Consider the following 13,885-nt stretch of genomic DNA (forward strand, 5'->3'; position numbering starts at 1 on the left):
TCTGTCTGTTTAAGGTCAGTTGCAATTGTCATGCCAGTATTTTGCTACAGTACAGTATAATCTATTTTTTGTGCCATTTTATCTGAGCTGATGTCTTTTTTTGGAACTTGTGTTGGAACTTTAAATTAATTTAAAGCTTGTTTAATATTAGAGCGATAAAAAACAGGAAACGAATTCATGATGCAAAACACAAGCTTGAAACAAAACTTTTAGAGTGGTACCAACAAATGCATGCATCTAATTTGCCAATATCAGGCCCGATTTTGCAAGAAAAGACAAATTATCTAGCTCAGATGAAGTTGCTACCACAGCAATGCTGAGCGCCAAGCAAAATGATGATGTTTTTGTTACCAGCGAAAGTGAAAAAGCACACACACTACCATCTAAAAAAGATGTCCAAAATGGTTTGAGCATAATAGAGAATGTGTTGGCCTGCAGTAATGTTGATAAAAAAACAACTATTGCATTTGATAACGCCAGTGCTGTAGTCAAAAATGCATATAGAAAAAACTGTGCAAACAACATTAGATTCTTTCTTTAAATTAGATTAATTTATTAAAAACTTAATCGTTTGTGTGTCTCCTTTCATATTAAGATCGTAATTCTTTTTACTGTGATACTAAAATTTTGTATAAAGGCAGTTCTCACTTTACGAGTTCCTGGGTTTAAGAGTTTTTTTTTTTCAAGTATTAACAAAATCAAAAATATGAACATTAATTGCAATAAATTACTTTTTATTGCAATTATATACAATTGCATAGCTATACAATACAATGTACTGTATTGTATACAGTACACTGTATTGTAATTTTTATTTTTGTAATTTACATGCAATACATTATGCAATACAATGTACTGTATTCTATACAATGCAGTACTACTACAGCAGAGATTGTACAAAATTAAAAAGAAGTGGTTGTTAATATCGCTAACTAACTGCAGCTTGAGGTTTCTACAACTGACATTGATCTACTTTAAGCACACAATGGAGAAGACCTCCTTGAAATGACAAAATGTGAAGAAGCCAAGGAAAAAGATTTAATAGCTGAGATTCCTGTTCATTCCTTCACTCTCAAGGGGCTTGACGAAGCTTTTCAAAACATAGAAAAAGCCCTTGAGTTTTTTAGTCACAAGATTCAAATTTCGAGCACACTAGAAAAGTTGCTACAGATTTAAAAAATGCTTACACATGCTATCATGAAATTTATATAGAAAAGAGAAGAGCCTTGGAAACAAACAAAACTTGAGGCATTTCTTAAGAAGATGACGACGACTCCTTGTGCTTCCAACAAACCAACAAGTGCCGAGCCAACAATGTCACTTGTTGACGAAGTATCAACAAGTGACAAACCATCAATGAGTGTCCATTTAGTGATGATGATGAAGAATAAACATTCTTTAACATTTATATGACATAAATAATTTCTTTATTATTATAATTTGCTTGATTTTAAAGGCTATGTTTTCATTTCTTTGGACAAATAAATCATTGTTTAAGCATAAATTACTATTTTGTTGACCTTTATTTAATATTACTATGGTCAAATTTCATTTTTGAGAACATAACCCCTATTTTTAATATCAGGTCTATGGAAAATAAATTCCCGCTTTATGACTGTGCACTAAGAACAAATTAACTCAAAGTCGGGAACTACCTGTATATCAAAATATATACTGTACAATATTTTCATTTCCGTTAATTGTTCTTCCCTCAGTTTATCTTATAAATAAAATAAAATATTTAAAAAGTGTGTTATTTCTTTATTGTATTGTTAGATAAGGATTTTATTTTTACTTTTATTATTTTATTTTTTCATTTATTTTTAATATTATTCTTTTTTTATTATTATTCTTAGATATATAGTATGTACCAAAAAAAAATTTTAAAAAGGCAAAATTTTGACACCTTTGGGGAACCTTGTTACTACAAACCTCGTTATTACAAAACGCGAAAAATTAGGTCCTGTGAACTTTGTATTAATGAGATTTGACTGTAATAACATTAGCATTAGCAGAGGCATACGATGCAAGAAAGTAAGCTTATGCAGCATCAGCAAAAAAAAAAAAACCTCCCATTTCACCACTCCATTCGTTTCAAATGCCTGTCCAGCTAAGCCTTAAATTTATTTAGACTATTAGCTTCCACAAAAAAAGATGGAAGTCTGTTCCACCAATCAACTACACGCTGGCTAAAGGCAAATTTCCGCATATCTATTCTACAACTATCTTTCCTCAATTTGAAACTGTGCCCCCTCAGGTTTGTAGTCTGAGCAAGAGGATGAATCCCATCAGCATTCAGCTTGCTCAACCCATTCAAGACCTTATACACCTCAATCAGATCACCTCGCAGGTGTCTACTCTCCAGGTGCTGTAATTTGCAGAACTTAAGCCTTTTGGGGGGAAACAAGGACTAATAGATTATCAGTAGCCACTGGCAGAGGTGAAAGTGATTCTTGCACTGCTTCTATTGGAATGAGCAGCAGCCTGGAAAACAAGATGCAGGGTATTTCAGAGACTGCTGGGAATCATTGCAGTACAAGTAAACACATGGGTTGTGTTAGAGTAGCTAAGAATAGGAACAGGTGCATGTATACTTGCGTGTATACATGCAAGCAAGTATACATGCACCATACAATAGGAGTTTGGTAAATAAATTTCATGAATTTGGGGTATTGCTCAAAACATCAAAGGCAGATATTGTTGGGATATCAGAGACGTGGTGTCATACAGATATAAGGAATGCAGAGCTGGAATTTCAGGAGTACAATGTGTATAGAAAGGATAGACAGAATAGGAAGGGAGGAGGGGTTATGCTATTAGTTAAGAAACACATAAAATCCAAGAAGTGAAGCCAGTCGACATCACTGAACAATGCAGTGTCGAGTCAGTTTGGTGTGACATAAGCATTGGGAGATCAAAATTGAGAGTAGGAGTGTGCTATAGGCCTAACGACTCTGATGAGTATAATAAGAAACTGTACAGGGAAATAGGGTGTAACAGTAAATCAGAGAGACTTATAATGGGGGATTTTAATTTCCCAAGAGTCTTATAATCAGGGATTTTAATATTGACTGGATTTTGTGGGTTGGTCATTCACACACTAGCAAGGCTTTTGTGGATTTATTGGACGATTGTTTTCTACATCTGCATGTTCGGGAGGCAACTAGAGGGAGTAATACTCTTGATTTGATTATCAGTAGTGATTCTTCATGCATTAAGAATCTGCAGATAAATGAACCACTAGGTGGCAGTGATCACAGTGTGCTGAAGTGGGATTTACTCAAAGAGGTAACTACCATCAGGGGTAAAGGGAAGGGTTTTTGCTTTCGTAAAGGCGACTACGATGGTCTGAGACAGTATTTAAATTCTATACAGTGGAACCAACTGATGATGTTACCAACAGCAAATTCAAAATGGGAAGTATTCAAAAAATTTATCTTGGAAGCTACATACAAACTAAGAAATATTGTTCAAGGTTTAGGCCTAAATGGATGACAGATGAACTAATGAGATATGAGGCAGAGAAGAAAAATGCATGGGATACATATAAATTAACAGGTGACAAAGAAGCCTATGGTAGATGGTAGAAGCCTATGGCTGGTCTGTAATCAAGTCACAAAGAAGTTATTAGGCAGGCAAAGGCAGATTACGAGAAATCTTTAGTAAAGGATGCAAAGAAAAACAGCAAAGCGTTCTTTACTTATTTAAATTCTAGAAGGAAGGGGATGAATCAGATGGGTCCATTTGATATCAATGGTTCAACTGTTGATGATCCTGATGATAGCTAACAAACTGAATGAGTATTTTGCATCAACATTTACACATGAGGAGTTATTCAGGGAGGGGAATGCTAGAGGTGTATAAAACTCTGGTAGTGAGCTAAATGATTTTATAATAAATGAGAACAAAGTGGAGCAGAAACTGTTGAAAATAAACATAAGAAAGGCACCTGGGGTGGAAGGGATCTATCCAGTTATATTAAAGGAGGCAGCAAAGGAAGTAAGTAAACCCTTAGCCACAATTATGAGGCAGCAAAGGAAGTAAGTAAACCCTTAGCCACAATTATGAGGCAGCAAAGGAAGTAAGTAAACCCTTAGCCACAATTATGAGAGCTTCCTTGGACTCAGAGGAGGTACCCATGGACTGCAGATGTGAAAATGTGACCCCAATTAACAAAGGGGGGGGTGAGAGGGTGACAAGTAATTACTGACCTGTTAGTTTAACTTCTGTTCCGGGGAAATTAATGGAGGCACTAGTTAAAGAAGCACTGCAGGATCATCTAGACAAGACTTATTGCAGTCAAGGGTAAAAGGAAAGGATTTTGTTTTTGCAAATAGTTATTTCAGGGGATTGACTGATGTTTTTAACAATTGAAATTTCAAATGGAAAGCATTTAAATAATTAATCCTAGAAGAAACTGTGTTCTCTATATCTCTATACCAAGAGATGTTGTTAAGGTTTGAACCAAAATTGTTGTCAGCATGAACTCGAGCTTAGTGGTAGAAATTAAAAATGCATGATGATGATTGTAAATCTTCAAGGGATAAAGACTTTTACAGTAACAGTAACTTTGTAATTGAATTACTCAGGAGATTATGCATGCTACGAGAGATTATGATTACTCTTTGGCTACGAGTGCAGAGAAAAGTAGCACAGAATTCTTTTTTTTGGTTAACATTAGAAAGAAAGGGATGAATTGCATCCCATTCCTTCTTGTACATGTACTTGTGCATGGAGGTTATATCCAGAATTACTAACAGTCCCACCATCGTGAAGGTGCAAGCAGAGGATTTGGCTGTCACAGACCGTCCGGACTTCGCCGAAATTGGGTCCACTTGACTTGAGTGTTACCCGAATATCAGTTCCATCAGTGTTTTAGACTCACAGGTAGCAAGTACAGCTTGTCTGGCATATCTGAGAGAATGTCTGTGACAACCTCAAGGACCATTCACTCCAAATATTAATCTAGTTCTGCCTTAAATTTATTTAAGCTGTCAACTTTTACAACAACAGATGGAAGTTTGTTCCAGCAATCAACCGCCCACTAGTTAAAGGCAAATTTTTCTGCACATTTATTCTACAACTGTCTTTCTTCAATTTGAGTTTGTCTACTAAAGCAATTAGTCTGTGCAAGAGGAAGAATCCCATCAGCATTTATCTTGCTCAAACCATTCAAAGCCTTATACACCTCAATCAGATAACCTCGCAGGTGCCTAGTCTCCAGACTGTAATTTGCAAAACTTAAGCCTTTCTTGGTAACACCAACCCTTTGTTCCACTCACCAATATTGTAGCCCTTCCCTGTACTCGTTCCAGTAGCTCTACATCCTTCCTAAAATGAGGCCTCCAGACCTGTATACAGTATTCAAGGTTGGGCCTACCCATTGCCTTATACAAAGGGATACTCAGCTCCTTATACTTGCTAGAAAAATTCCTGTATATCATTGACAAGACACCATGAGCTACTATTGCAAACCATCTGCACTGCTCAGAAAACTTCATATCTGACTGCACAATTCATTCTCTACCACCCTGAATATAGTACTGCATATGAGTAGCAGAAACCTTACATTTGTCAATATTAAACTTCAGTTGTCACCTCTCAACCCATCTGCTGAACTTTTCTAGACCTTGTTGCAGTAGAGTAAAGTCATTAGTGTTATTAACAACCCTGCTAACCTTTATATCATCTGCAAGCTTGGACATTAAGCCTGATATACCTTCATCAATACCATTAATAAATTCAGAAAACAACAATGGACCCAACACTGAACCCTGGTGGGGGGACTGCACTAATAACATTAGTCCATTCCACTGATTACCACTCTCAGTCTTCTCAGACCCAACCATCCCGTTATCCATAGCAGCAACTTGCCCTTAATGCCACACTGCTCCAATTTGTACAGCAGTTTTTCATGTGCAACAGTATCGAAAGCCTCTCTAAGATCCAAGTATATGATACCAAAATTATTTTTTGCATCCTAGTTCCTTTGTGATCACATCATAGTATCCAATCGAAGTGGTCAGACAAGACTTCCCCTTAACAAGCCCATGCTGTGTCCGAACCATAACTGAACACTTGTCTAGATGATCTTGTAGTGCTTCTTAAACCAGTGCGTCCATTAATTTTTACGGAACACAAGTTAAACTAACAGGTCGTTAATTACTTGTGTTACCCTTTGTGAATTGGGGTCACATTTTCTCATCTCCAGTCCATGGGTACCTCCCCCTGAGTCCAAGGAAACTCTCATAATTATGGCTAAGAGTTTGCTTACTTCCTTTGCTGCCTCCTTTAATATAACTGGATAGCTCCCATCCACCCCAGGTGCCTTTCTTATGTTTATTTTCAACAATTTCTGCTCCATTTTGCTCTCAGTTATTAGAAAATCATTCAGCTCTCAGCTCACTGCCAGAGTTTAATACACTTCTGGAATTCCCCTCCCCGAATAACTCCTCATGTGTAAATGTTGATGCAAAATACTCATTCAGTTTGTTAGCTACCTGAGCAGGATCATCAACAACTGAACCATTGATATCAAGTGGACCAATCTGATTTTTCCCCTTCCTTCCAGAATTTACATAAGTAAAGAACTCTTTGCTGTTTTTCTTTGCATCGTTTGCCAAAGATTTCTCGTAATCTGCCTTTACCTACCTAATAACTCCTTTGTGACTTGATTACAGACCAGCATCTACCATAGGCTTCTTTGTCACCTGTTAATTTATATGTATCCCACGCATTTTTCTTCTCTGCCACATATCTCATTAGGTCATCTGTCATCTATTTAGGCCTAAAACGTGAACAATATTTCTAAGTTGGTATGAAAAGCCTAGTAGCTTCCAATATTAATTCTTCTGATTGCTTCCCATTTAGAATTTCCTATTGGTAACATCATGAGTTGGTCCAACTGTATAGAAAAACTTGCTGAGACCATCTTTATGAAAGCAAAAACACTTCTTTCTCTTTGATGTTAGCTCTTTGAGTAAATCTTACATCAACACACTGCCACCTAGTAGTTCCTTTATCTGCATATTCTTGTAATATTCCCAAAATTACACACACACACACACACTCCATTTCCAGTTATGATCGCTGCTCCAACAAATGTTTTTTGCTTTGCATCTGACATCCCATCCTTCAATTGCAATTCATAAAATTTTGTGAACTTCTGGAGAAAGGTTGTTTTGCCACTTTACAAACTTCTGCCCTCAGCTCGCTTTTTTCTCTAGAAATGTATTATAGATAAAATCTTAGTTTTTTTCCCCATTATGTTTCTTGCCTGGTGATTCAGCACCAATCGCCCCCACCCCTCAATTTGGGCATAATTTTCTACCTACCAAACATTCAAGCACAAATTATTGCCTTTTTATTTTTCTAGAACTTCCCTTTCTCTCTGCAAAATATGGCCCTATTTCCCAGATATTAATTAATCTTGGTGCTTCCTCCTGTAGTATGTAGCTGGGCCCAGGAAAATGTAGATTTTTTGCTTCTCCAGCACTACTGTCTTAAGGCAGCATACATAGATTGCTCCCCCTCTCCCTTCAATTTAAAATAAGCAGTTTTGGTTCCACATAGTAGAGCAGATTTAACATATTCACATGCCTAGATTTTGAAATAAAATTATGCCGACAAAAACAAAACCAGAAATACTACATTGATTCCATACAATAAATATAACTAATCTTTCAAAACAAAAAAATTCCTTAAAACTATCAAAAATTTTGTATATGTTTTATAGTGTTATCTGTTTTAAAAACTAATGTATAACACTTCAAATAGTAACCTCTAAGTTTCATGCCGTTTCAGTAATGTTTTTTTTTTTTTTTTTTTTTTTTTATTATAAGGTGTGAAGTCAACAAAGCTATGAGAATGAGGAGAGATACACACAATCAGTCACCGTGCAGTCATCCAATATTTGGGACAGAGGGATTAATGTCAAAGGCAATTCATGAGGATATGGTTATGATATAGGAGGGGGAGAGCCTGGAAGATGACCTACACTGTGGCAGACATGCAATGTCTATCACCCCAGAAATTGTGATATCTAGATCTTGTGATAAGTGATTAGCAAGTGACACTTTGTACATTGCCAGCATCGTAAGCATCTAATCTGAATGTGTGTATCACATAATTAACATTAGTAGAGGCATATGATGCAAGAAAGCAAGCTTATACAGCATCAGAGAAAAAAAAAAAAAAAAAACTTCTTCCCATTTTACACATCGATTTGCTCCAAATAATTGTCTAGTTCTGCCTTGAATTAATTTAAGTGGTCAACAACAGATGAAAGTTTGTTCCAGCAATCAACCACACGCTGGATAAAGGCAAACTTCTACACATCTATTCTACAACTGTCTTTCCTCAATTGGAATTAATGACCCCTGAGCCGATTAATCTGGGCAAAGAGGCAGAATCCCATCAGCATTGAGCATCCAGTCAATCCAGTTAATCCAGGTTAACTATAGGATTGAGGTTAGGGGCCACAGCTAGCTAGTCCAACTTTTTAATGCACATGTTCTCAAAACAGTCTGTGACAACACAAGCAGTATGACATTGGAGCATTGCTGTACTGCTACTGGTATAGGCTTTCCTCAACGTGCTGCCACAACATAGGTAATGCATTATTATCTAGGATAATAATGTAGATAATATACCTTGCATTTATGGTTTTCTCCAAAACAACCAATAGTCCCAGGTCAAACCATGCAAAACAGTCCCAGAACATCACATTGCATCTTCCAAACTTCATTGTCCAGATGATACAGTGATGGTACAGTCGGGCAGGTAGCTTTCTCTGGACATCTGCCATGACTGTCAGACTGGTAGACCTACACTGTGACTCTTTGCTCCAAGCAAAGCTTTCCATTGATCTATGGGCCAAAAATGGTGGGCCTTATGCCAAGCTAGACAGCATCTGGTATTAGTCTTGGCGATTAGTGGCTTGTGGATGGCTGCACAGTCATCATAACCTATATTATGTAGCATCCTGCCTACTGCACTGGTGCTAACATGTGTCTCAAACATCTCACTGAAGGCCTCTATGTATGGTGACATTGACCTGCTTTCTGATGTTCTTTGCTCCTGTCAATTCCCATCAGCTTTGGAGGTTTTCCTTTTTTTGTAACGGTTTCAGTATCAATCTGCTTCCATTTGCTGGTCACATTACCACTCACTGACCTAGAGATCTGCAGTGCATTGAATGTCACATACAGACTTGATTGCTTATGTGGCACCCTATTATCATTCCATGCTGGAAGTTTGTTTACTCTGTTGATTGCAGCATCTTTGTGGACACATCATTTAGCAAAATGCTTCAGAAACTAAGCTTTGTAGTAGTGTCACATGTTTCTTCTTAAGAAGGGCCCCGTATCTAAATGGGGTTCCATCTCTTTACTCTTAAGAAGGGTCCCCTGATCAGTTTTGCAGTGCCCTCCAATTTTTCACTATGCTATTGTATTTTATCTACACAAGGTTATTCAAAATGTTGTCGACAACTTTGACAGTTTATTTGAAAGTAACTACATATTTTATAAAAAAAAAAAAAGCAATCAAATGAAAGCATAAATATTAAGTTTTTCACAGTTATTTTATAGTCCTTCAATATGGTCCCCACATGTGACCCTGCACATGCAGTGACGGATTTAGCACTTGAGAGGCCCCAGGCGTAATTCAATTTTGAGCCCCCCCCCCTCTAAATATTTTCAGTACCACTACAGTGTGCATTCTACGCGCACGTTTTTACTATAGCACGCGTTCTAGATTTGGTGTTCCGGTTTTAATCATTTTGGTTGTGCAGTTCTTTCATACATATTTTAACTAATGTTTAAATGAAAAAATTACAACTACCATCCCTCCCAAATCAAACATTAATACATAAAATCTAGCATTAATGATAATATGTATTCTACTTCAGATTCACTTAGTTCGCATAGATATTTCATATAATATGTAGGGATATTCGCATAAGAGTTTACTAACTTCTCATATTAAATTACAGTTTTATTCAAACAAATAATAAAGATGAGTGTAAAAATTTAAAATGAAACAATTTTATTTTTTTTTAGACCTGAGATTTGAGGCCCCCTCGATTTAAGAGGCCCCAGGCGCGTGCGCCTGTGCGGAAATCCGCCACTGTGCACATGTCAATGCAGTAATCAAATTCACACCATACCTTCTCCAGCATATTGTTGTTGATCTGAGCAATAGCTGGAGGGATACAGCTCACAACTCTTGCAAAGTGACAGGTAAGGGGAGTACAAACACCAAATCTTACACAAAACCCCACAGATAAAAATCTGAGGTCAGGTGATCGCAGTGGCCAATGAAGTAAAGGTTTTGTCACCACGGGAAGCAATCCAGCAATGGGGATACTTGTTATTCAGAAACTTTCACACCTCCATATGGAAATGTAGTGGAGTCCCATTCTGCTATAAAGTGAAGTTTGCTGTTTCCGTCTTGTGTCAGCTTCAGCAGCAACCACTCATTTAGCATGTCAAGGTTGAAAATTCATATTCACAGTGTCTTCACCAAAAAAAAAAAAAAGGACCAATAAATCTTTATCATGGATATTGCACAAAAAATTTTCTTTTGGACTGTTGTCCCATTCATGTTCCAAAGTTGCATGTGGATTCTCACTTCCCCAGATATGAATGTTGTGTTGATTCACTTTACAAGTGAGATGGAATATGGCTCCAACGGTAAACAATAATCTGTTCATGAAGTTTTCAATGGTATCACACAGTTCTTGGTTGTAACAACAAAATTCGTACCTAGTTATGTGGTTTTTGGGCTTGCTCATAAGAAATGAATTCTGTAAGGAAGCAGGAGAGTCGCATTCTGAGAATACACCAAACACTTTTCTGTGGAATCTCAAGCTCTATATCTCCCTATTGGCCTTGTTAGTCAATTTGTGGGGACTCCTGAGATATGCCTGCCGCACACATTCTGCAATTGCATCGTCTGTGCTGAGACAACCTGTGCTTTTGCCCTTGCAGGACGCATCCACACTTCATGAACTGCCTATACCACTTGATGATAGAGTCTCGAGCTGGTAAATTTCTGTGAAATTTAATTCAGAACGATTGCTGCACTGAAACACTTGATTTTGTTTCATGATAACAGAGAATACAAAATGATTTCTGCACAAGTAATGCCTTCTTGAATGCAGACATCTGCAGTGGCTGTGTCATCTCTGTTGCAACAACTTTGATATTCATGCTTTCATTTGATAGCATTTTTGTCACAGAAATGTATACAATATATTTGACAAACTGTCAGAGTTTGACGTTTTTACTGACCCTGTACATTACAATTTAATTTGTAAGAGAATATTAGATTTGCAAGGCTCTCGGTTTCTTCTTTTTTTTTTCTTAATTGAAGGCATTCAGCTTCACACTTTCACTCTCGTTCTCAATGAAATCTATTACTGATGGAATTTACAACCAAAAAAAATAAAAGGTGGTGAAACAAAAACAACATAGTTCCTAGTGTTAATTGTAAAGATTTATGACACATGAGCTATTAAGACTGTAATCTGATAGACATTTTCTGAAACCATTATGTTCTATATGTAAGTTTTTGCAAATAAAACGTTACCTACCTCAAAATTACATGCTGTACTGTCTGCAACATCTTGTAATTCTACTCCATCAGCAATTTCCACTAGGCATAATCCTTTGTCTTTGTCAACTTCAAAAACTCCCTTCAATGAAAAATAAGATAGTATATTTCATAAAAGTTATCCAACAACTTTGTCCAAAGGGATTTTAGGTGACAGAATTTAGGCATTATTGCTTACAAATACCCTATTTTGAGACTGGTATGTGCAATACATGGAAACTAACAATTCAAGAACCGTATGATTAAAATGTGTTTGACAAATAATGATTATCAACAGATGTGGGGGGGGGAATGGACATGGCTATGCTTAAACCAACATGTCAATAAGGCAGTTTGTAACAAGAATATTTTATCTACTCTTTGTTATGGCTGAATATAAGTTATTCTTTGGCATTTCAAACAGATGGTTCATTCAAATTGGATAAGCATGAAATGATCCAATTTTAAATTTCTGAAGAGAAAGGACTTCGAGAAATTTATAATAATGTTGCTGTATATGGTAAAAATTGTTAGTCAAAGACTACTGTTGTGCAGTGGTCATAAAATTTTTTTCTGGAAAAAAAAAGAAAGAAAAATTTGTCATATTTAAGACAGCTCCACTACAAGAAATCCAAAAACAGTGCAGAAGATTTATAAACTGCATTAGATAGTAAGAGATGCAGTTCACTGGATTCCAAGGTTAGTGTAAGAAGAACCTTGAATGAATGAACCTGAATGAAACACGAAACACCTTTAACCCTGAGGCGATAGCCATTGTGGGATTCCCACAATTCTATTTTATTGATTGAGAGCTGCAATTGCCACTCGATGGAGCGTATACTTTGTGAGTAGCAGGATATTGTAAGGTCATTTGCATACAGATAGATGTCAACATTAACTGGAATATTCTTTGTTGCATTGTTTAGCTTAACTGCAAACAGCATAGCACTAAGAACTGATCCCTGTGGGACCCATTCTTCTTGGACAAATGTAAGGGATAGAGAATTGCAGTAATGCACTTGAAAGGCTCTGTTTTGGAGAAAGCTCTGTATGATTAGTAGTAGCTGACCCCCAGAGTCCTGTGGCATACAGATTTTGAAGAATGCCATAGCATCAGGTGGTATCAAAGGCTTTTCGATATTCAGGCAGACCATGACAAGATGTTCTTTGCAGATAAAAGCATTCCATACGTTGGATTCTGCTTTGATCATAAGGTCTAGAGTTGACTGATTTTTTCTAAAGCCATACTGATTCTTGTTCATTATTGAATGAGATTCTAGGTGCCATACTAAACGAGCATGGATAATTTTTTTCTAAGGTCTGCTAAGAGATATTGGCCATTAGTTTCGTGGATCCGATTGATCCTTTCCAGGTTTAGGAAAGGCTAAAACTATTGGGTGGTGCCAAGAAAGAGGGGTAGTAGCCTTCTGAGAATATATGGTTAAAGTAGATCAGTAATGAATTCAGAGCTCTTTTGTTTAGGTGTTTAAGCATCAAATAGTTTATCCCATCAGGCCTTGGTGCACTATTAGCTGTATGGTTTAGGGAGCTCTCTAGTTCAAAAAATGTAAACAGTTGATTATATGGAAGAGATGCTGCTGTGCTGAAGTTCAACTTACATTTTTCTGCATTGGCTTTTTTACCTGTTTAAAGGCTGACTCATTTGGTGAAGTGGCAGAAATTTCACAGAAAAGTATTCTGAAAGGGCATTTGCGATTTCCACTGGAGAGGAGAAGTCTTTACCCTTCCAATTTATAATGGGTGTTGATTTCAGGAGGGATTTACCATTCAGTTTTCTGATTTTGTTCCAGATTTTTCTACTCTGTATATTTAGTAATGGTGGAAGCAGACCTGATCCAAGAGTCTTTTTTTGCCTTTTTCTGCATGTAATGTGCATTAGCTTTAAGTTTCTTAAAATGAATCAGGTTATTAGTTTTGGGTACTTCCAAAATAGATTCCGAACTTTATTCTGTTCTTTTTTTGGCATCACAGCATGAATCACTCCACCAGATATTGGCATGTCTGTGAGGACCAACTGTGATCTTGGGTATAGCGCAGGTTGCAGCTGTTATTATCTGTGTAGTAATGTGGTCAGTAACATCATCTGGCTTTTGATTACTTGATCATCAAAGTAAATTGCACTGGTGAACTTGTTCCAATCTGCCTTGGTAAATTTCCATTTCATGTGGCTGGCTAAATGAGAGGTTCTATTTGTTTGCAATTGATCGGATAATGATCACTATTCAGTGGATTACTTAAAACTAACCACTGAATAATTGGGAACAGTTTT

At 36.8% G+C, this 13,885-nt stretch overlaps 1 protein-coding gene across 1 annotated transcript in view; it reads right to left on the reverse strand.

Moving 5' to 3' along the window:
- SCOT (Succinyl-CoA:3-ketoacid CoA transferase) overlaps window positions 1-13,885 on the reverse strand; it is a 180,886-nt gene that overhangs the window by 3,932 nt on the left and 163,069 nt on the right. Inside the window, exon 14 of the mRNA XM_090379500.1 lies at window positions 11,597-11,698. Within this exon, the coding sequence (XP_090235626.1) occupies window positions 11,597-11,698 (102 nt within the window). The remainder of the gene's footprint in view (window positions 1-11,596; window positions 11,699-13,885) is intronic.

The sequence above is a fragment of the Mastigoproctus giganteus genome, chromosome 8 (assembly GCF_048544385.1).
Source record: "Mastigoproctus giganteus isolate SK-2022 chromosome 8, ASM4854438v1, whole genome shotgun sequence".
Taxonomy (NCBI): domain Eukaryota; kingdom Metazoa; phylum Arthropoda; class Arachnida; order Uropygi; family Thelyphonidae; genus Mastigoproctus; species Mastigoproctus giganteus.